The 23,847-nt window shown below is 35.9% G+C and overlaps 2 protein-coding genes across 2 annotated transcripts in view; one reads left to right on the forward strand and one right to left on the reverse strand.

Moving 5' to 3' along the window:
- The window catches only part of DIP-epsilon (Dpr-interacting protein epsilon), a 289,178-nt gene that overhangs the window by 52,320 nt on the left and 213,011 nt on the right, over nt 1-23,847 (reverse strand). The window lies entirely within an intron of this gene.
- Nucleotides 20,981-23,057, forward strand: LOC108366841 (urease accessory protein UreG-like). The gene is made up of 2 exons (XM_017621317.1): nt 20,981-21,112; nt 22,727-23,057. The coding sequence occupies exons 1-2, from the start codon at nt 21,059-21,061 to the stop codon at nt 22,901-22,903; spliced, it is 231 nt and encodes a 76-aa protein (XP_017476806.1). The 5' UTR covers nt 20,981-21,058; the 3' UTR covers nt 22,904-23,057.

The following is a 23,847-nucleotide window of genomic DNA, read 5'->3' on the forward strand; positions in this document are numbered from 1 at the left end:
ACTCTTGTTGCTAATTCATTTTCCTTATTCAACCAACTACTATCAAGTGCAGCTGATTTGCCGCTATTTAAATTAGGAAAGAAAAGTTACATAAAATAAGTTCCCAAAAATTTAAATGAAATTAAAAAAATATATCCTTTCTAAACGTTACCCCCACTGCCTATTTTTTCTTTTAACTTAAAACTTTTTTAAAAATATGTAAAATTCATTAAAAGAAAGCTTTCCAATACCGAGTGGGAAAATAACGTGAGTGTCAATTACAAGGTCATCTCGAGGTCAACATGTTTTTTTTTTTTTTAACTTGTACCCCCTTCTTTTATGTCGAGTTCAGAAAGAACGTAAAATTCTACGTTTGACCGACAGGGTCTTATAAAGCGTCAATATTCCTATTCATCACCTAAGTAGTTGGGTAAATTTGGTAGGGAGTAACATTCAGAAAGAATACCCCATATATATTTTTTAAACAATAAAATCTAAAAATTAAAGAAAATTTAATTAAAAAGAAAAAAAAATCTGCTGGCCGACTACTCGAATTCGTATCTCTCGGCCATTTGCACACCCGACTGTTGCAGCAACGTGAGCTTCAGCGACGTGAGCTTTCTCTAAAGATAAGTTTTAACCACGAGTGGCGCACGAGAAAGCTCTTTGTCTAAGAATTTTGTTATTATAGCAAAACTATCTTATTCGAACTATCTTGCCATCTGCCTTTCTTTCATTTGTCTTACGAAAGACTTTTTACTATCTTAGCCACAATCGTCCTGCAAAGTTTATTTTAAGCTAACGGCATTTCCTGCTGGGCATAAAGGTTTTTGCGTACGTATGTATGTATGTGTTTACGGCTAAAAAGTTTTCCCAAACGAGAAATCTAAAATTTTTAACCAAATCGAACTTCGTTTTCACGCTTTGGTTTTGCATTTGAAATGGCAGCAAATCTGGCGAAATGCAAATCGCTGCCATTCAATGGACCAATACCATACATACAATGCCAAATGGACGCAATACGCATAAACATGCTAAGTGGTAAATACACACAGACAACCCACCACAAACACTCAAACCCACAAAACACCCCAAAGGTACTCAATTGAAATTGAATTTTGCAAATGCATTGAATTCAAATAGATATGCCTTTCTCAGTACTCCTTTGGGGAAGCAAAGAATGGCGCCTGAGCAGTGCGGCCGGACGGCGGGGTGGAAGTGAGTGGTTTGTGTTAGCCATTTTGTGCAACCAATTCTCCTATCAATGCCACGTTTTTATTTATTTTTTTTTTTGTTCTTCTTCTGCACCAACTTTTGCTATCTTGCAGCACTCTCAGTGCCTGCCATTCCAACAGACTGACAGCCATGACAATATTTTCTTTTGTGCTACTGATTTTTACTCAATATTCCCATTGTAATCAAAAGTTATCGGCATTGCTGTTTCGTTAACCTGCTTTACCGCTATTCCACACATTTATGCCTAGGTCTGCAATGTGTTGAGCAAAAGTACCCAATTTAGTTAGTGGTAGGCACCCTCGTAATACTAAAATTGTTGGCAACTGCTTGCATTTACTACACTCCGGTGCACTCCGGCGCACTGTGTGTGCAGTGACCGTGAGCTCTGTTATTGTTATTTTTATGCTGATCTTTATTGTTTTTACAATGATATTGTATCTATATGAGTATGCGTGTGTGTGTTTTCTGTCATTTTGCATCTGCACTGGTATGGCACGTTTTATTAGAAACCATAAGAAGTTTTCAATGTAGTCCCTAGCAGCCACATGCTGTGCTTAGAAAATGTTTTATTTCGCACGTTTCAATGAGCACATGAGTATGCTCACAGAAGTAAATACTCATTTATATGTGGCTGTCCTCCGCTTTCATATGATCGCCAGGAGTAAATTATACTTTTATTTTTCATTGGTAGCTTAATTTATATCCTATCAAATAAGGAGCACAAGCCTGTCACTCACTTCCCAAAAGTTTACACTAAGGGAACACTTCTTTGAAGAAGCGTATTCCAGATGGGCAATGTGGTCTGAATGGGATAAAAGAAGATCAAGAGAAATTCTCACTCTCAATAGAGGAGAAATGACAACGGCCAGTTATGCAGACCGCCCGAGCCCGAGGGGCTCTGTCACAATGACTTCTGTAGCAGCTGCTACGCCCAAGAAGAACTCAATCAGGCTTATCCTCAGCGATTGTCCTGCACTTTCCAGGGAAAGACAGAAACTCATAGATATAGGATTTTTGGAAAGATCTGGCATTTCATGTGCCCTGGTTTGTGTTTAGCGATCACTGAGCTGGCCGAGGCTCATCCTGCCAATACTGGTATATAGCTAAGAATACTCTCACTCTCTGTTTTCATCAATGGACTGACTCCAGGATGCCTTTTTTTGCTAACTTATCCGCAGTTCAGTTTCTTTCAATATCATCATGGCATGGTCCTTATTTAAGTCTGACTAGGGAAAAATCAGACGCAATTGAAAGCGAAGTAAAAAGCGAAGTCCAACTGCTTTTTGTACCTGTTCTAGCCTCTGCGCTTCTTTCATCATAGTATGAATTCTTTCCCTGGACGCGCTTTAACAATTCCTATACTAGAAACGTTCTTTCAGCTGCATTTATATCGGAGATAATTTCACCCCATTGTTGGAATAGCGATAATTATACATATTCAACAACGTCTATGGTATTGGAAAGACAGCTCCTAGTTATTACATTGTATGAATATAAATAAACCAATAATTTCGCCCTTTTGAATTTGAGCGGATTGCAGTAAGTATAAAAAACCTCCCACCAAACTAATAAACCGTAATGGTGAATGGGCTTATAGTGCATCCATAAAATGTATGTATGTATAATTTGTGGCCTTGGCTCCAAAAAATAAAGTTAGTTTTAAAGTAGTTAAGGTGATACCTAGCTATTTCATTTCTTAAGAAACGAGAGACTTTTCACTAAACGAGTGCACGAACTACCGTAATCTACGGGTTTTTCAGGGACGTTCCATTAAAGATGAGCTTCTATATAGCAAACTAAGACTCCTAGATAAGGCTGGGTTGGGAAGGCGTATAAGGAGAGTTTCGTGTTTTCACTCGGATACATACTTAGTGGTTCCTTGTGAGTGACTTCAGTCAAATTCAGCTTACCGGGGTTCCTTTAGAATGAGCAAGAAATAATGGATTAGTGGGCATTAACGGGCTGAACCATTGGCAATGCCAAATTAAAAGGGTTACCCCCGCAATCTCTCTCAAACTATTGAAAAAGCTTGAAAAATAGTGTATCGCTATGCTCATTTAATATAGCTTAGGTTTAAATGTATTGAAAAGTTAACGAAAGTAACAGAAACTAATTAAGATGACAGGGTGAAATCTACTCTTTTCTTTTCTGCAAATAGTTCAAAATTGCGACAATTTTCGTACTAATGATGTAATGGCTACATTTCCTGTGAAGGGAAGAGTAATGATGCTAAGATTCATATAGAGCTTGATTATGCCTTAGTAAATTTATTTTCCAAATTCTTTCTATAAAACATTAATGTCGAGTAGCAAGGAGTGTCGTTAAATTATTTTTATGCTCAAAATAGAGGTAACTGAAAAATTAAATATGAAGATTCCCGAAAACTCACGAAATAAATAGAGAACTCGAAGAATACCGAAAGGTCCACAAAAAATTCCGATCAAGACATCGAAAACATGAAGCATTTTATATTTCAATCAGTGCCTAAAAAATACTAACTATTTTCTGCTAAAAAATAACTGACAAACTTTGTTTTTTATTTGTTGCGATAAAACATAACAAAACAAAGAATAGTCCATAGTTCTTGTTCAGAATAATAAAATTAATAAAGTTTTCTTAAGTTGCTAACGCTCAACATTTCAATACTGTTGGGTAGGTAGGAAGGTGTGGCTGCCACTGCTACGTAGGGACAAGGCCAAGAGTTGAAGAGCAGCTATGAGTTTTCACTCCGCTTACTGAACAATTTTGAATTCTTGACAAAACACGTCAGGCACCTAGGGTTTAAAGCTACCAATTTGTCAATGTCACTAAAGAAAGGAGACCGCAACAAACGTAATCTGCCCCTCGATAATACCGAACAGTTACAGGGAAGGCGAAGAACTGTCTCCCACTCCTCCGAGCCGTTTTATGTGTTTACCTACATATGTATGTATAAGGCAGTGGCCTGTTAGAGTACCAATGGTGTGAGATATATATCCCCGCTCTTTAGAGAATATAAGCTTCGAGACCTTTTTCGATCCCACCTAGTGGGATCCAAGTTTGCCTAGAAATTCGAAAGGTCTAAGTTTGCACAAGAATGCTCGCTCGCGTGAGCAAAGAGCATAGATAAATCCTCATAGAGGCAGCTTGCAATTGGCCAAGAGCATGCCAATACGTTCTTTGCCCAGAAGAATACTACAGTATTCTGCTAAGCCATCTTTTGCAGAGAAAGACGGCAGTCCAGCACAATTTTTGGTTTGGTTATGACGGAACTCACAGCTTTAACTGCTGACTGGCTGTCACTTAAGATGAAAACCTCGTTACCATTTAAATTATAGCTGTGATCTAAGCCAGGAAGGCCCTACAGTAGCCCGGTAATCGAAATGAACGGCTTAGGGAAGAGTTGCGAGAGAAAATAGCCCCCCCCGCCCCCCACTCCCCCGTTCATTTTTGAACCAGCTATGAAATTTATTATACTACCGGGTGGAGTAGAGAATGGGTATCATTCCTCTCTGCTTGAGATTTTCATCTTCAAATTTATTTCCGATTCAATACTGTTAACAATAACGATACATTTGTCGATAATGTTATCGATTTATTTATCGAAATACATTTATTGCTGTATTGTTATACATATACGAATATTGGCAGCGATATGGTTTGATATATCGATGTCGAAGAAAATATCGATAACAATATCAACTAACTAATAGAATTGTTTGCGAAATTCTATCGCTTTTACTAGTTTTTATTTGGTTTCACCTGTGTGCTATCAAATCTTGCAATAAATTTTTAAGCAAATTTCAGCTCAGAACCTGATTGCAATGCAGTGCAGAATTAATCCGCCAGGTGGCGCAGGTGTAAAGATATTTGAAAACCCCGTACTTATGGTCCGATATGGTTCATATTTGGAAGGTTTATTACTTACGTGAAAATTAATAACTCCAAGTAAAAATTTGCCCGATAGGTGGCGTAAGAGTTTGAAAAATCTGTATTTATGGTCCGATTTGTTTCATATTTAAAACGTATATTACTTAAATGGGAAAAAATAACTCTACAAACAATTGTGCATTTAGATGATGCGGGGGTGGATTCTTTTTTTTTACTAATCACTAATAAAAGTTTGTCTATAAAATATTTTTCTTTTAAATTACCTGTCTAAGTTACTTTCCCAATCATGTTTCATATTTAAGGCAAGTGAGTGGTTAGTGTTAAACTCGCTCCCATTCTCTGTAACAAAAAGTCACACCAAACCATTATATTAAAGTTCAATATACATTTTTTTCCAGGTCAACTACTTCTTTATTACCCCATTGATGGCGCAAAAATTGGTCAGCATATTGAAATGCTTCCGTGTCTTAATCGCTAGCCTTAATCTACGAGTATTATTTACAACCGAACGCGCCAAAAAAAAGAGTATGTAGGTATGTAGGTGCAAAGGATGAGCAATAATAGATTATTACAAAAGCGCTTAAACAGCAGTAAAAATATGCGCAACATACTTACACCGCAAAAAAATAAGTAGCAATAAAGATGGAAAGCACAAAACATAAATGCAAGTAGGTAGACACTGAAGATAAGGGCAACATCAAATCCTAGAAATGTAGCGTAGAATGAAGGTGATTCTACTCCATAATGGGTCAAATAAATTACGAATTGGAGACTTGGCGGCGACGCTGCTGATGGCGACCAAACGACTAATGCAGCACCAATTAGTATGACAAAGAATTTTTCAAGTGATGTGGAAGATGGGACAAGAAACCAAAAAAGCAAATATGTATAAAAAAATAAAAAAAAAACGCATCGCATAAGAAGTGGAAAATTAAATGAAGGCAGTGTTTTCGTATTTTTTTTTTTTGATTTTCTTTTTGTGTTTACTTGTGAAACTATGGCAAATGAGCTTTTTTCAAGCCATGTAATAATTTTTTGCTGTCCATCTGCTGCGACATTTGTGCTCATCATTATTAATACACATGCTGCATAGTCGCAAACACACACACTTGCAAGCGGGCAGAAGTAGAGCCAAGGGACGCGCCAAAATAAAGTTTTACTCGTCTTATGTGGCTTAAGTTAGGCACTTCCTATGTCCTCTTACGCTTTTGTTTTTTTTTTTTCTTTGCTGCTTCTTGCAACAGCTCAACTCTTCGTCCGGGTAACTTGCCAACTTGAGCGTATTATAACGACTGACTTTACTGTTAATTTCCGGCATTTGTGCGCTTCCGCCTGGACTTTGCTGGTAATTTTGTGCTACTACAGCTGCTGGATGGCCAACAGAGAACTTAACGCCTTGCATTACAATGTGGCTCACATTGAATAAGGAAGTAACCCACACGTATGTATGTATGTATGTGCATTAGGGCGGGTCAATTTTTATGTGAAATTTTTTCGACTATGCGCATATAGCATAGAATAATTCTACGTGTTATTCTAAGAAAATTTGGCGAAGAAGCCATGGATCTGAAATCAATTTGGAGTTTGCGAAATTGCCAAAATAGGTTTATTGTTATGAAGAATCCATTTCTGGACTTGTTTTTTCTTAAAAATTACACCAAGGGCACACAAGTGAAAATTCTTAAATTTTTTTCGAAACATATTTTCGCAATTTGGCAAACTTGAAATCGATTTTTGATCCATGGTTTCTTCGGAAAATTTGCTAAGAATTACACCTAGAATCCTCGTGTGCTATACTCGCATATAAAAAAAAAAAAAAAAAAATGATCCGCCCTAATGTGCATATATATGTAAGTCCGTATGTATATGTGTGTGTACAGCATACTTAGCGCAATTTTTGTCCTTTTCTTGCTAGTTCTTTATGTGCTAGTGTTTAAATTGCTGACGTTTGTCCGGTCCATCGCCAACACGCTAATGACATGTCGCTAGGCATGCCGCACCCGCTCGTCCCTCACAGCAGTGTATTAAACGCTCTTACGCGATTTGCTGCCGTGGCCTACTTGGTCGTGTTAGTTTAACATATTATTCGATTCATTTTTTATTCGCCCTTTTTTTTAGTCATCAACGGTGCCTTCTTGTGCAAACATTGCTTTTATTGATATTCACCAGCTGGCGTCTAGTTTGATAAATTATTTTTACTGCTATTTTTATATAGAAAATTGTGACTTCTGACCGCCATGATTGCCGTCCACACTTACGCAATAGCGTAGCTATGCTGGCCTATTTAAATGCATGCCACAAAAGTTTTCGCAAAGTTTCACACACACACAATTTAATTAAGAATATTTCAAACACACCTCGCACGCTGATGTTGGTCGTCTTGAGTGTGTCCTTGCCTATCGACAGTTGTGTCTAACTATTTCTTGATGCGCCCGAGTAGCCTGAGGTCTTTACGTTTATGTATGTAGCTGTGTGTTTGCAAAATCCTCAGTTTTGATGAGTTTAATAAGAGATGAGCTTGACAAATGACAATGAGCCAACAGCTTGAAGATAATATTAATAGTTTTTGAGTTTGGTTTTAATTTTTTAATTTTATTAAGGGCAAACTTTTTTGGGAGTTTGGAGAAAATGTTGTCTGCACAGCTTTGAAAGTAAAAAGATTAAACATTTTGTTAAGGGACTGAATGTCATTTTACTTTATTGTAATTGAGCGATTTTGCATCATAATTCAAATCCATAACTATCGATTCCATCATAATGTTCGATTTTTTGTCAGTATATGTACGATACCGCTATAGATAAGATTAGGCTAGGTTATCCTGTCTGATTTTAAGAGATCTCACATAGACGAATAATGTCCATAGCGTTGTTAGCCCTCTCATTACCTTGCACACCCTTATGGCCTGGGACCCGATCTAGCGACAGACATTGCAATAGAGAACCTATGAATTTCTGGGTCGGTGCAGATTAGTGCAGCCCCTACTCCTTCGTCCAGTTTAGAACCAACTGTGTAGATGTGCGTTGCATTCAATATCAACTCCACGCGCTTACGTCAACCGTCAGCCTCTCTGCGCGGTTAAGGACGACGCTATACTCCTGTGATAGTAGGTACTTAATCCAAACTTTCCCGTGGCGTAAAGACTTGCGGCAATTGTAAACGCTATGTTCTAGCCTACCAAGCCTGCTGTTAGTATGTTTAAGGTTGCGTGGAGAGCCGGTAAAAACTCTCCAGTCTTTTAAGATGTGTCTTCTTTTTCTGTGCTGTCTACCATATCTATAAATGTATAGAATAGTATTAGCCGTGAATGTCTAATGTGAAAGAGCGGGTGGACGCCTCTAAGTGTTACATGTACACAGTGCTGCGAAGGCCCTCCTTACCCGCTCGTCCACAATAAGTTTATACGACAATTTTCTATCTACTACGATTTTAAGGTACTTCTATTTGGTTTTGGTTGAAGATTGGCCCCCTACATTAGATTTATTCCAAGCTGTTATCTTGAATCTTCTAGTGTATCGCATCACACCTCATCGCATCGGCCCACATTATATCAGATTTTCAAGACGATTCTGGCTGAGATAGTTCCAAGTCATTTGTAAGGCAATTGAAGGGCAGTCAGTAGGCAATATATTTTGAAACACATTGCATATTCTGGAAGAAAAGTCTTACAAAAAAAAAAAAAAAAAGCTTTCTTCCCAACTTTCATGGCGAAAAGCTCTTTTGACAGAAAGTTCGTGAGCATGTTCCAGATGGAGAACAGGAAACTTACGAAACCCCTGCAAACGGACTACATATCGTGGTTTATAGCAGATCAATCTCAAATTATTGGGATCGGTTACTTCCAAAGGGACCTTTTATACTGAGCGACTATTATAAAATTTGTTAAAAGCTTCTGAAAGCCATGTCTATGGGCTAGTTTTTATCGTGAATTAAGTAAAGCCTGCTCTATACTCGTCTATCTAAGATAGCTAGAACGAAAACATATCCCGCCGGAAAACCGTTTTAAAGCTTCCTAGAGATTCTATATGGACGCGCACACAGTAAAAATGCACTTTGATAGCCACTCGCGCTTAAATAGGTGGATTTTGGAAAGAGAAAAAAATTACCCTGTCGACTTTAAAGCGGCAGCCAAAGTCAACAACAAGAACAACGTTCGAATGTATGTATTATCAATTTATTTTTAATGAGTTTCCCAATTTAAATATCCATTTCCTGAAAATTTAAAACTTTGCCAAAAATTCATCGCTTCTACGCACAAATAGCGAAACAGCAGCATAAAAGTTGGCCAACATTCGAACATAAAATAATACAAGCAGATCCAAGAGTACAAGGCAATATATTTTTTATTACACTTTTAAGTACTTCCACCGAAGATCACAACAACCAAGTGACGGGGAATGGGCCTGCCACAAAAAGCGATTAAGGCAAATGAGGGAAATGCGAATATTAAGGCGAATTGAGGTAGTAAAATCACAACGGAGAGCAACGGAGAGGAGTGCTGCAAGCTGCAATGACAATCGTCGTCTGCTGAGACGTGTTTAAACGTTTTATTGCCAAAGTTTTGCACCACACGCACGCCTTAATGGCTGATGTACAAAAACACTCTTGTGCTGTTGTTATTGCTGTTGTTATTTTGTGCGTTTGTGCTCTAAAGTGAGCTAATGAAGACATGCTGAGGAAATGAGCACTTGAAGCAAAAAAGAAAACAACAGAAAAAGCCAGACTGTTTCACTTAACAAAGAGCCATTAATTTCACTTTAAAGTCCATACAAATACGCTGTTACTACGTTTATACGCATGCATAAGTCGCTTTAATTCATTTCGCCGCGATTCAAAACATATGTATAAACTGAATTTCAATTCGCTTTGACAGAGCGAAGTGTTTTGGCTCACACTCCATTTCAAATCGGTAGTTTATTTCTCCAGACAGTTAGAAAAAGTGTATAAACACCGCTCTCACTCAAAGCGAATTGGAGATCAGCTTTTCCGCTCAAATTCCAAATAATCGCATCAGTATTTAAAAGCTGATTAATGATAATCGTTCTTTTTCTTTGCCACGATTTTATAGTGCCGAATAAAACTAGATTTTTATCACTTTCCACTATGTTAACTTATAAAATGTCAAATGAAAACAGCTAATTTTGTTTGCTTTTGAAGACGGTTACTTTGATGCCGATATAAAGCCGTAAGTATAAACACTAGAGCGAAATGTGTACGGTGTCAATGCGCTTTCAATTAAGTCGCTTATTCTGTGCGTATAAACGTAGTATGTGTTGCAAAGTGAAATTATAAAGTCAAAATTTAATCACTACACAAATGATGAGACTGAAAAATATTTATTTTTGTGCAGATGCAATGATTGTTTGATTGTGTCCATGTGTGTGTGTGTGTGTGTGTGTGTGTGTGTGTGTGTGCATTTGCATTTATTTACACTCACTTTGGGCGTTCTAAATTTAGTAGCAAATAAAGCGTTGAATTTATTTGCACTCTAAATGGACATAATTTATTGATGTGAATTGAGGTAGCACTAAGTAGCAAAAAATGCAAGCACACTTTGTGTGTTTGTAGTGAATTTATTTATCAACTCTAAAGCCCAAAAACAGCTACATAATAGGAACTTTGTAGTCGGTGCTTTGGCGTGAAAAATTGCATTTGCGGTTGCACCTTGCCTCACCACACCAACGCCACCACCACTCTCAGGGTACCCATTTGGCTGACTTATGCACTTGCCGCTTGTTAATGGTTGCCAAAAATATACGTACATACACTCTACACCCATTGACATCCTTTTTAATGTCATCAAATTAATTGAATTAAATAAATTGCCTCATTATGGCAGCGCTTTGAGCCAACAATACAATACGCACAATGGCAGCACTAAAATAAAGTTAACACTAACTACCAAAAGCAGCAAAAATGTGGCGTGCAACATTTACGTAAATATTTGCATGGCTAGTGGCAAAACGATTGCATTGCTGAAAATATTTATGTACATAAGCGCCGCATGTTAAATGGTCATTTACCGGCGTCAGCGCCTAAAAATCTGCTGTGCTCGGCTTTGCTTATTTAGTGTTGAAGGCTTTTAAGCCTCACATGCGCGACTGCTCGATCTGGATGTATTTTTGCATTTTCAGCATTTATTTAAATGCAATGCTGACATTTATAAATTGCGTGACTAAAGCTTATACAGTGGTGGCCATCGAAATGGGTGAATGTAAAATATTTATAGATTTTTGTTTTTTTTTATATTAGTATCAAGTGATACGGTCTAAAAAAGATGCATATGTACAAAAGTATTTTATAAATAGATATATTTTTTAGGGTTGCCATCCATTAATGGGCACAAAACTATTATAGCTTTTAAATGAACGTGGTTTGAGCAATATTTATCAAAAAAATATTTCTTTCAGAGTTGCCACATATTAAAAGTGTATCGTATCAAATATGTGATTTGAGTAAAACACAATACATAGGCATTCAGAGTCACCATGTATCGAAAGAACGATGTTTGAGAAAATGTGAACAAATTCTTTTAGGGTTGCCAACCACCAAAAAATTTAACCGTATCAAATACATGTGTGTTAAGTATTGAAAAGAATCTGTGGTGAGGATCATTTATAAAGAAGGTTGTCGTCTATATTAAAATTTATATATTGGAAATGTAATCAATATACTCGTTCATTTATGTATGTACATTAGGGTGGTCCAAAAAGTGAAGTCGGAATTTTAATGGGCTCGACCCAAGGATTTTTCTATATCTAAAAAATATACCTATATTTTATACTTTGCGCTTTTATGAAAATTTTATTATTTTAGTGAGAATGTTGTTATGCCAAAACATAAAAATTACTTTTGCCAGAGAAACGATAATCAAAGGTCAGATGTCTTATAGGTTTGAGGAAGATTTAGCACAAAAGTATTCCTTAAGAGTTGCCGTTTATAAAAAAAATATGAGAAAAATAAATAGTACTTAAACAAAGGTTATTCGATTTTTTTAATAGGGTTACCGCCCGCATATATATATTAACTAAAATATAGCAAAACTGGTGCCAGAAGAAACCGACGGCAGAGGAAAAATATTTTGAGAGTAGCTAGTAATAATTATTTCATGTGTTATTTCAGGGTTGCCGCCCAAATTTTATAATTATTAGATATCTAATAAAATTAAACGTAAATATTTTAAGATGAGTAATTATTACAAAAAATGTGTAAGGAAACGCCTTTATTTCAAGCATTTACAAAACGGGGTTGCCAGCTTTATTCGAAAATATATTAATAAAATAAATAAAAGAATCTTAGTGATCAAAAAAGTTTCGGTAAAATTTCGTCGACAAAAATTGGTTGGTGCATGGTTGCCATCTGTATAAAAAAGTATTAAAATTATTAAAATGCTAAGACGCTAAGCTGAGTGGTCACAGGTGCATGCTACCACTCCGTCAGGCCTGGGTTCGATCCCTGGTCCGGGCTACATCTAAATTAAAAAAAAAGTATTTCTTACAGCGCTCGCCTCTCGGCAGGTAATTGCCAACTTTCGGGTGTATTTCTGCCATGAAAAGGCTTCTCATAAAAACCATTTGCCTTTCAGAGGCGGCGTAAACCTGTAGGTCACTCTAGTTGTGTATGTAGCAACATCAAGGCATAGAGAAAGTCATAGACAAAGAAAAGATAAAACTGAAGAATGAGATATGTTATGGTTTGTTATGTTAAATTTTGTTATGTTGCATTATGTTGTGGTATATTATGTTATATTATGGTTTGTTGTGTTATGCTGTTATGTTATATTATGTTATGATATGATATGTTACGGTTTGTTACGTTACATCAATTAGTGCTATGTTATGTTATGTAATGCTTTGTGGTGTTATACTATGTTACGTTACAATATGTTATGTTATGTTGTGTTATGTTATTTTATGTTATGTTAAGTTATTTTATGTTATGTTGTTCAAGGCAAATCACCTCAACTCATTACAACTCATTTCGAGTCACCTCACATCACTGAAATCACCTTAACTTATCAAATCTCACCTCAACTGAACTCACTTCGCTTCAATTCACTTCACCTCAACTCAACTCACTTTAACCCACCTCAACTCAACTCAATTTTAGTGGTTAAATTTTAACCACTGGGCCAATACTAATAAATAAAAATCTGCTAAAAAATATTATAATTATTACTCTTTATAATAATAAAAAGATACGAATTAGTCATTTTTGGTATCAAATCATAATTTTTAGTTTAAAGCTTTAATTAAACTAGAATAACTTTTGAATAGGGTTGCCATCAATTAAAATAAATAATAAATTGAACTAGTACATTCTTAAGTATATGAAGAAAGTTTTAATTCAGGCATTCTTGGGTATGGGGATGCCACCTAGCAATTTATTTATGAAAACGTGGTAAGAAAATTTTTTAAACAAATGCAATTAGCAAAGAAAAATTAAATAAAATCCTTATGCTCGGAACTACCTATGTGGGCATTAATTAAGACGCTTTTATGCAGAAAACGCAATATAGGCACTTTTTTTAATAGCGATGCCAGATTTTAGAAAGAAAAATTATATTAAGTGAACTCTTAGTTATGAAATTTACATTAAAACACATCCAGGTAAAAATATGCAGAAAAGGAATGCCACCTTACCTATAATTCCGGTGGCCAGTTGCGGTAGCGATAGCCGGGTATTAGTCAAAAGATTTGTAAAGCGAAAAATATATTTATAAAGGAACTAATGGAACTTTATTCTTAGGGAATGGCAATCTGAGCTGTACAGTCAATGAAAGGACTAAACCATAATTGCGGCGTTATTGCGTTTTTTTTTTTTGTATTTTCATTCTGCACCGCAAATAAAATGCTGAAGATTAGAGCTATCTAGATTTTACTAAGACTATACAAGGATAATTCGTTCCATAATACATCATACACCCACCCTGTCGGAAACAACAACAACCAAAAAGGAGATAATAATATCAATTTTCTAAAATTCACTGCACCTTATAATCACTTTTTATATCATTTTAATTTTTTCCAAAATTCTATTATTTCACAAAGTCCAGACCATTCTTATTTCTATGGCAGCAACTGTAGAGGCACCAATATGCCAGCACATCACGGTAGTACATATACTTACATATGTATGTATGTATGTATCTTCACTCATTGCTACACCCTTCACATGCCGTTCATGTTCGCATTTTAACGCAATTTTAATAGTCTTCCTTCCGGATTTTCGCCCACGAACAAGCAATTTCAACACAGCTGTCGATATGGTGGACGGGTGCTATTGCCGACAGCAAGGATTATAAAGACTGGCCACAAAGCGGATTTTATGCACGAGAAATTGCAAAAATATATTTACTTACATACATATACATATATACACTTAAAATATGTATGCATAAATACAATTTTAATAAATGTATATATGTATGTGTGACATGGTGCTCCTACCGCTAGCTATAGAGTTGAAAACAAATTAAATTTGCATTTAACTGCATTAAAAAGGCACAAATTCAAAAATAATGCAATGACTTTTGTGACTAGTATGTTTCTCACTGCATTGGCGTATACATAAATACTTTTTTTTTGTCTAGCTTCATGTGTATTTTATGGATAAAAGAGTGCGCTATTTGGCAAATAAATTGTGTTCTATTTGTGTGTGTATGAGTGTGTGTGTGTGTGTATGTGTGTGGTCTTTCGTTTTCAACTATTTTATCGATGCAGTCTGTTTGGAAACCACTGGCATGTGCAATAAAACGAGCATCAAGTGAATAGTAAATCGGCAAATGGCATAAATTAAAAGTGGATTCGCACATTAAAAGTACAATTTCAGTTTTTAACCTATTATTATGTAAATAATTAAGTAGCTCTTTCGCTAACACAACTTTATAAGAATTGAGCTCTGCTTCAAATTATTTAGCACTTCTATACATTTAATAAAATTTTATTAGGTCGATGTCTGTATATTATAGTTATTAAACGAAAAATTAATATTAGGTTCGTCGTTAGAGCAATAGAAAGCAAACCAAAAATTGTTTGAATTTTTGTCTGTCTGTCCGTCTGTATGTTTGTACGCGCATGACTCTGAAAGCTAATACATTAAATTGAGTGCAGTTTTCACCGAAACATTGCTAGAGGTCTAGACTAAAATATAGGAAGAAAAAAAAAAATAGCGAGTTGCCACCTGTTTGAAAACTGCAGTTTAAGTAAATTGGTAAGATAAAGTGAATATTGCAATATGGCTGTCAAAAGAAAGCGGTTTAAGAGAGCTTACAGCCGAAAATATTTTGTTGGGGGTTGCCACATGTTTGAAAATTTTAATTCAATTTAATTGATAAAATAAATTAAATACATCAATATGGGTATCAAACTAAAGAAGAAATTTTTTTGATGAGGGCTGCCACCTGTTTGAAAAATTGTGTTTAATTAAACTAATAAAATAAATGAAATATTACAATACGGGGGAGTGCAATGCGGTATAGGCGTTGCGCTGGTTATGCAGTTACAGTTGCATGGCTATACTCAATCCCGATTCTTGCGTCCTCGTTCACGCACTCTGGGCAACGTGAGCAACCTATGTGCGAGATGCGGTAACCAATCCGAGTGGAGCCTTGGGTCACGGCAGAAAGAGAGGGAGCTTCGGTGGGGCCACTCCGACTTATTCGGTTTAAGGGCTCACTGAAGTCTGCAGCGTCTGTTTACCAGGAGGTGCGGCTGCAAGCGGGCGTCTGCTTGGAGCAAGCGGCTCGCTATATAAACGTGTATTTGGTTGCGGAACCACCCGCGTCCCAGCAATGGGTTNTACGATGGGGATTGTCAGGAAGCTGCAGAGAAAAAAGATACCGCCTAAAGGGCCACGCTGCGATCGGGCGCAACGCGCGCTATATGGAAGCGCTATAGGGATCTGAAGAGGGAGGGCCGAAATACGTGAGTCCAGAGCGTACTTAAATTATGGAGGGAAGACTTTTCCGCCCTACTTAATGGTAGCAGCACGGAAAATTGTGGAGAAGAAGAACCCGAGCCCGCAGTCGATGATGACGGAGTCGACGTTCCACCGCCTGACTATGACGAGGTACGTATAGCAATAACGCAGCTGAAAAACCACAAAGCCGCTGGAGCTGACACCCTGCCAGCTGAGCTATTCAAGTACGGTGGCGAGGAGTTGATAAGGTGCATGCATCAACTCTTGTGCAGAATATGGTCAGATGAACGCATGCCCGACGACTGGAATTTAAGTGTGCTCTGCCCAATCCACAAGAAAGGTGACCCCGCCATTCGCGCCAACTACCGCGGGATCAGCCTTCTAAGCATAGGTTACAAGGTCTTATCGAGCGTATTGTGTGAAAGACTGAAGCCCACCGTCAACGAACTGATTGGACTTTTTTATCAATGTGGCTTCAGTCCTGGCAGATCCACCATAGAACAGGTATTCACAATACGCCAAATCTTGGAAAAGACCCGCGAGAAAAGGATCGACACTCACCACCTATTTGTCGATTTTAAAGCCGTTTTCGACAGCACTAAAAGGAGTTGCCTATAAGCCACTATGTCTGAATTTGGCATCACCGCCAAACTTATACGGCTGTGTAAAATGACGTTGATCAATGCCACCAGCTCCGTGAGAATTGGGAAGGACCTCTCCGACCCGTTCGCCGCAAAACGGGACGACTTCCTTTCATGTGACTTCTTTAATCTGATATTGGAGAAGATAATAAGAGCTGCAGAACTGAAACACTCAGGAACAATTTACTACAAGAGCGTGCGATTGCTGGCTTATGCCGATGACATCGACATCATCGGTAAAAAAACCGCGAAGTCTGTTCTGCCTTTTCCAAGTTGGATAGGGAAGCAAAGCGCATGGGTCTGGTGGTAAACGAGGACAAGACGAAGTATCTCCCGTCATCAAACAAACAGTCAGCACATTCGCGCCTTGGCACCCATGTCACTGTTGACAGTTACAATTTCGAGAAAGTAGAGAATTTCATTTACTTGGGAACCAGCATTAACACCGATAATAATGTCAGCATTGAAATCCAACGCAGAATCACTCTTGCCAACAAGCGCTACTTTGGACTGAGTAGGCAATTCAGGAGTAACATCCGATGAGGCGGCTCTTGGCGTGTTTGAGAGAAAGATTTTGCGAAAGAGTTACGGGCCTTTACGCGTTGGCGACGGCGAGTACCGCAGACGATGGAACGATGAGCTGTATGAGCTTTACAACGATATGGACATAGTGCAGCGAATTAAAATGCAGCGGCTCCGCTGGCTTGGTCATATCGTTCGAATGGACACCGACACTCCAGCTCTGAAAGTATTCAACTCGGAACCCGCTGGTGGTAGCAGAGGAAGAGGGAGGCCCCCACTGCGATGGAAAGAGCAAGTGGCGAAGGACTTGGCTTCACTTGGCGTTTCCAAATGGCGTCAGATGGCACAGAGGAGAAACGACTGGCGTGCTTTGCTGAACTCGGCCAAAATTGCTTAGGCGGTTACCGCGCCAAAAAAGAAGAAGAGAAGAAGATTACAATACGGGTATAAAACCAGAAAAAATTACTCTTTTTCTAGTTGTAAATACAGCTCACATTTTTTAAAGTAAATTTTTTTATAATTTTAGCATACTTTTTTCGGAAATTTACTTGTTTACACTCACCAAGCCTAGTGTTTATGTTTTGCAAACTCATTTTCATAATACTACTCAATTTGCAAGAGTATTTATGTATTCCACTAAGTAAATATATATTAAATGTTCGAAGGAAAATTAAACAGAGAAAAATCTTACAATCAAAAATAGTAAATAAATAAATAAAACCCTTGAACAGCTTTCATGTCAAAATTAATTACTTTAACGGTTATATTTTCAATAAAAATTATTTTAACGATCGGCTAATAACAATGGGGTAATACTAACTAGTGACGAATTTGCATACAAAAACTTGAAAAGTACTGGAAATATGTACGAATATTAAGTGCTGACATTTTGCGGGCGTCCGAGGCTTTTTGCTGGAAAGAATTCCCAGCTGCTGTTGATAAAATAAATCAATAAATGTAAACCTTAAATGGTCTTCGAGTGAACTAATATAATACGAGTAGGCACTGAATTTTTTTCATTTTTATTTTTTTTTTTTTTTCTTTAATCTGGAGTTTTAATTAGCCAGAATGGCATCTCTAGCAAGGCGAATCAAACCTCAAAAAAAAAATAAATAAATAAATAAAAACAGGGAAGAACAAAAACACTTAAAGCTCAATTATGCTAGACTCAGACTTGACTTGACTTGAAAATTGTATATCTGGCAAATGAGCAGCACATGTATGTAACTAGTTACCCAAAAAAAAAAAAAAACGTCACTCAGAAACTTAGATTTTTGATTTCTAAGTTAAATTTCTAAGTGCAAAGAGAGACGTGAGAGAATCATACTGATACATAATTTGTTTTTTATTAAAATTCTTTTAAATATGCCACACAAATATGATTTTTTGTATAAATGAAATTCATTTGGCAATTGAAAAAGGCCTTGCATAACCGGCTTTTTGCAAAGTCGATCAAAATCAAGGCATAGATGTCCCTTAAAACAGTTTACCATTAGGGACTCAGTAATGGCAATTTTTTAAAAAATTGTGCCTCAGTAAACGCAACTTTCTATAAATAATGTCTTATTTCGTTTAATTGTTGCCTTCAATTGGCTTTAGGAGTTGAGAGAGTCGACCGTCGACAAATATGTATCTCCAAAGAAAAAACAAACGAACATTTTAAAATTTTTCAAAAAAAATTAACCAAGACACTTAGATCACTTTGGTATACATATGTATGTATGTACATAGAAATGATTTTCCACTGAACAAAATTAATACTTTTGTTTTGTCTTACCGTGAACAATATTATTTTTCTTTTGTTGGCCGGTTGAATTCTCTTTTAAGACTGAACTTTTTTGTGATTCGGTTATTGCAACTACCTCAATCAATGCAACTGCCATTTGAATTAATATCAGTAAGTTAAATTATAAATTCCTTTTAACCCGTTGTATACATTGACTTTAACTTTGCAAAAATATAGTTTAAAACTAAAACCGTGTTAAAAAATTTTCGTATGACACCCATATTGTGATGCACATTCACTTCATCTAATTCTCTTAATTCAAGTTGAATTTAGTTTTTAAAATAGGTGGCAACTCTCCCCCATGTAATTTAGAAAAAAAGTTGTTTGAAGTAAACTATTTAACCTATATTCCCACATTGAACTTAGCTTTGTAAACAGGTGGCAACCATGATTAAAATAGTTTAAAACTAAGACATTTTAAAAATATTTCATCCAACAGCTACTACTGCGATTTAAATGATCTAGTTCTATTAATTCAAATAGAATTTAGTAGGCAACTCTCCTGCATGTAGTTTAGACAAAAATTTGTTTCACAGCCATTTTGATTTGTATCCATATATTAGAGTAATTTATTTAAGATACTGCGTACATTGAATTTAACTTTTTAAACAGGTGGCAACCTTCCAAAATATTTTTAAACAACAACTTCTTTCGTCTGACACCCATATCGTGAGAAATATTTCAATTCTCTACTTGCCTTTATTTAATTTGAACTTGATTTTTAAACAGGTAGCAACGCTCCTCGCTTCTCATATTGTAATAGTTGATTTAACTTATTAAATAATTTGAAATAAATTTTGTATCAGATGGCAACCCGTTTCGAAATAATAGAACAAGTAAAGTAGAGGACTGATTTCCATAATGCGTGGAGAAAATTCATTAATTAAATCAGCCCTCTACTTTAAAGGAATCCTTTTAGTTAAATGAGCCCTTTTGGTTTTAGAGAATAACTAATTGTTGCTGTCTGCCCCTTCATATCCAAAATCAGTTTTAGAGAATTTGCATAATGAAAATTACAGTCAGCGGAAAATGCAAGTACCTTTTGCTGAAAAGGGTATACAAAATTTAAAAATCCGTCTCAAATCTCACTCTGAGCGTTGCAAAAATGCATACAACTAAAAGCACGAGGTACTTTTATAACCTTAAATCGCACTTAACTAAATAGATATTAGTCATCAATGCGAGATAATTTCAGTTTACACAAATCAAATTTGCAATTGAACAATTGTAGTTGAGTATAATTAAACACATACGAAATAAATAAATCGTATGAATATTCAATGAACTGTTGTTAACTGTCTCAGCCGTCAATCGGAATCAAACTGGCGCTGTATGAGACATAGTATTAGCCAGAGGCGAGAAGATGCAATCGTTATTCTGCTAAATTGAATAAATAAAATTCTCTCGCATATTTTTAGTAGTAAGTACTAGATACTATTACTTCGTAGCACAAAACTTGTTATGGGTATCACCTATAACTCTATATGTAACGTGTACGACAACACTGTTCTCCTTAACACTTGTTAACACATGTAGACGCCAGTTAAGCTCTAGTAGCTTCAACGGAATTCTAATTCCAACTCTTAACTGCTTCAAATTCCCTGGCGATATTTAATTAGCTAACTGCACTAATCGGGAGTAACAAAATAATTACACGCTGATAGGGGATTAATTTACAATTGACGAGCGCAAAAATTGTTGTTGTGTATTTGCAAGTAGCACTAAAATGTTAATTTGTTGCGGTCATAATTTAACTTGGAATATTTTATACATATGTAGCTAACTTATTATTTGGTTTGTATGAATGTTTTTACGAGTAAGCAGTGGCGAAAGCTTTACTTTATGGAAGATGTTAAAATAATTATATGGATATGCTGGGAATTGAGAAAAGTGCGCTGTGACCAATTTAAAGTGTAAGCGTTGGGTAATTAATAAATAATTATGATAACTACGAATATGTAGGGTTGAGAGTAGGTGTTGAGAACTTTTTTGATCAGAGCATGAACTATATAAGCGGTCAGTTAAGGTCTATTCAAGCAGTACTATTCCAGCTTTCGCTAAAAACGGTTCTAAATTTCAAAACAAAAACTAACACTTCAAAGAAAAATGGCTAAATACAGCGCAATGTTGGTCGTTTTGTGCACCCTGCTGGTTTTGCAGGTAATTTTTTAAAGTAAAAAAAAAACCTAAAACAAAGTTAAATAAAATTAACCATTATTTTTTCTCAAAAATTAGAAAAATTTAATAAAAAAAAATTCACACATATAAAAAAAAATATTCTAATAGAATTCGAAGTGAAAAGTTAGATTTGCATTTGATATTTACAGAAATACAATAAAATTATTTTTTAAAAACATTTTCTAACAAAACTCGAATGGACAAGTAAAAAAAATTATAAAAACGAACTGAAAAAACTAAATGTAGATATTAAGCAAAAATTCTAACAGAATTCGATTTGAAAAGTAAGATTTTCGGAAAATATTCATACCTAAAATTTCAAAATATTACTGAATATTAAAATTTTTTTAATATATTAAAAAAGTTTTAACGCGAAATATTTCAAATTTTTTAAATTTCCGTTAAAAGTTTTTTTACAGAATTTCTTCTCAAACACAAATATAGTTGAATTGTTTATTTAAAAAATTAATGACCTTGGCGTTAAAAAGGATTGTTTGATTAAAGTCAAAAAGGTTGCAGCAAAAACAGATACATATTCATCAAAACAGAAACAATAAAAAATAAATAAAAAATAAAAAATTTATAAAAAAATCAAATATATTAAAGTTAAAAAATATCGACACCCTTTTTGAAATAAACCCAATTCACCTTTGTTTCAAAAATTAAAAAAAAAAATCGAATTGAAAAAAAATTAAAAATATTTTTGAAAAATGTTTTTTAACAGAACTCGAAGTGAAAAGTAAAATTTTCAGATTAATATATATTGAAAAAATCAAAAAAGGCTCAATTCGAAGAAATATCATCTGATTATTAAAATTTCCGTTAACAATTTTTTTCAAATACAAATATATTTACGTACATATTTAAAAATTTACAACAGAAACAAGTCTTGGCTACTTTTTCTTGTTTAAAAAATGTCTATTATTTTTTATGCTTACTCTGAAAAAAAAAAAACATATAAATCAAAGTTTTATAAAAATTTTAATTTTTTGATTCAAATTTTTAAGATTTTTTTTTGGTATGTAGTTTTGTAAGACTTACTGTCGCTTTGTGGTAATATTTTTGTTAACGCATTTTCTTCCATACAAAGTCTGTTCGACAATTATTTCGTATGGAGAAAATGAGCAACAACTTCAAAAAAAAAAATTTCAAAAAATCAGCGGTAAGTTCTAGCTGCTAAACTTGCACATTGTCGCACTTTGTCGAATTTTTCAAATTTTCAATAGTTTTAAATTTTGACTTACATGGTTTTTGTTATCTAACGAGCCTACACTTTCATAAAAAAGTAATAAACATAAAATAATCGATATAGAAATAGCCATAGAATGCTAAAATGTCTCTGGCCTATTTATATTTTCGCCACTAAAATATAATTAATCTTCCAAAAGTAGGATTTTTTGCAAAATATTCATAACGAGAATTTTGACGAATTACATAATTTCACGTGAAAATTAAAAGCAAGGCTCCTAAAAAATTTAGTATTCCAACCCGCGAATTATTTACTGATTTAAAAATTTTATAAATTATCCTTTCATTGATGCATATAAATATGTATTTTTGAAACCCCCTTAAAATATCTCCACTTCTCTATTCCAGTTGGTTGTTGCCCAACATGATGAACACGCCAGTGATGCATTGCACGAACATGAGCACGAACATGAGCATGAACATGAGCACGAACATGAGCACGAACATGACGGCCACAGTGACGAAGCTGGACACCACCACAGTGGCGAAGCTGGACACCACAGTGGCGATACTTCAGAGGAATAGGATAGTTCGAAGAGTGACAGTTCATCTTCGGAAGAAAAGAAGGACGAAGCACATACTCCGGAATAATCAGTCTGTAATGCAGGATGATTTAAGTTGCAGTATGTTGTTGACCACTTTAGTAAACATAAATAAATGTAGCAAGCTCGAAAAAAGAGTCCTATATTTTGGATTCTATTAAGTGAGATTTTCTTGAAGATCAAGTTAGAGATTTACTATAATGAATTAAGATAAGTTCATTGGTGCAGCAAAAGTTTCGCGAGCTAACTATTTGTTTCAAAAGTGGCTAAAAAGGATCAAAAGGAAAACACAGTAAGAGGACGCCTACCGACAATCATAACGCCTGAACGCAAACGCACAGAACTGATACTTATCGGCGGTCGGTGGGAGTTCAGACCGCAGTAGTGCTCCTTGGGAATATGGTTCCCAAATCCGGTACTGACTTCACTATACCTCGACTGGCGCCGCTCCTCCAAATTATTTCTTTACGGTACTGCAACCCAATGGCCTCGCTGGCACCTACTACAGTTACTTTTTTTCAACTTTGCACTCCACTAAAAACAAAAGCTCTCGCCCTCGCAGTAAGGATGTTGCCTAACTCAATGCTCGCTTGGTTTTACCCCAGCACGCAGTTGCGAGCCAGGCTGCAACCTACCCACCGGTAAGCAGACCGTTGGAGTGTCCGGGCCGATTGTTCTAGGCGCGCACAAACAACACCATGGCTACACCCCCGTTACGGTCTTTTGCGTCATCTCATTCTTACTTTCTTTCTTTAGGTCGGCACCGCTTTGTGGCGGTGACCCTAACGGTGACTTTTCTCCTTTGCGCTGGCGCTCCTGTTTCGTACAATTAAGTGACGGTAGACATCACTTCTATCGGTTGGAGTGGCAGCAAATATGTAAATAAAACGAAGGAGTAACAAAAGAATATTCCAAAGAATATATAAG

This window comes from Rhagoletis zephyria, unplaced genomic scaffold, assembly GCF_001687245.7.
Source record: "Rhagoletis zephyria isolate East Lansing unplaced genomic scaffold, Rhagoletis_zephyria_1.1 Rzeph_scaffold_00041, whole genome shotgun sequence".
NCBI classification, from domain to species: Eukaryota; Metazoa; Arthropoda; class Insecta; order Diptera; family Tephritidae; genus Rhagoletis; species Rhagoletis zephyria.

What these genes read in the sequence shown, in the direction of transcription:
- LOC108366841 (XM_017621317.1), top strand. Translation starts at nt 21,059, where the DNA reads ATGGCTAAATACAGCGCAATGTTGGTCGTTTTGTGCACCCTGCTGGTT. An exon ending in GCACCCTGCTGGTTTTGCAG is followed by an intron (nt 21,113 to 22,726) that starts GTAATTTTTTAA and finishes TCTCTATTCCAG; the next exon opens with TTGGTTGTTGCCCAACATGA.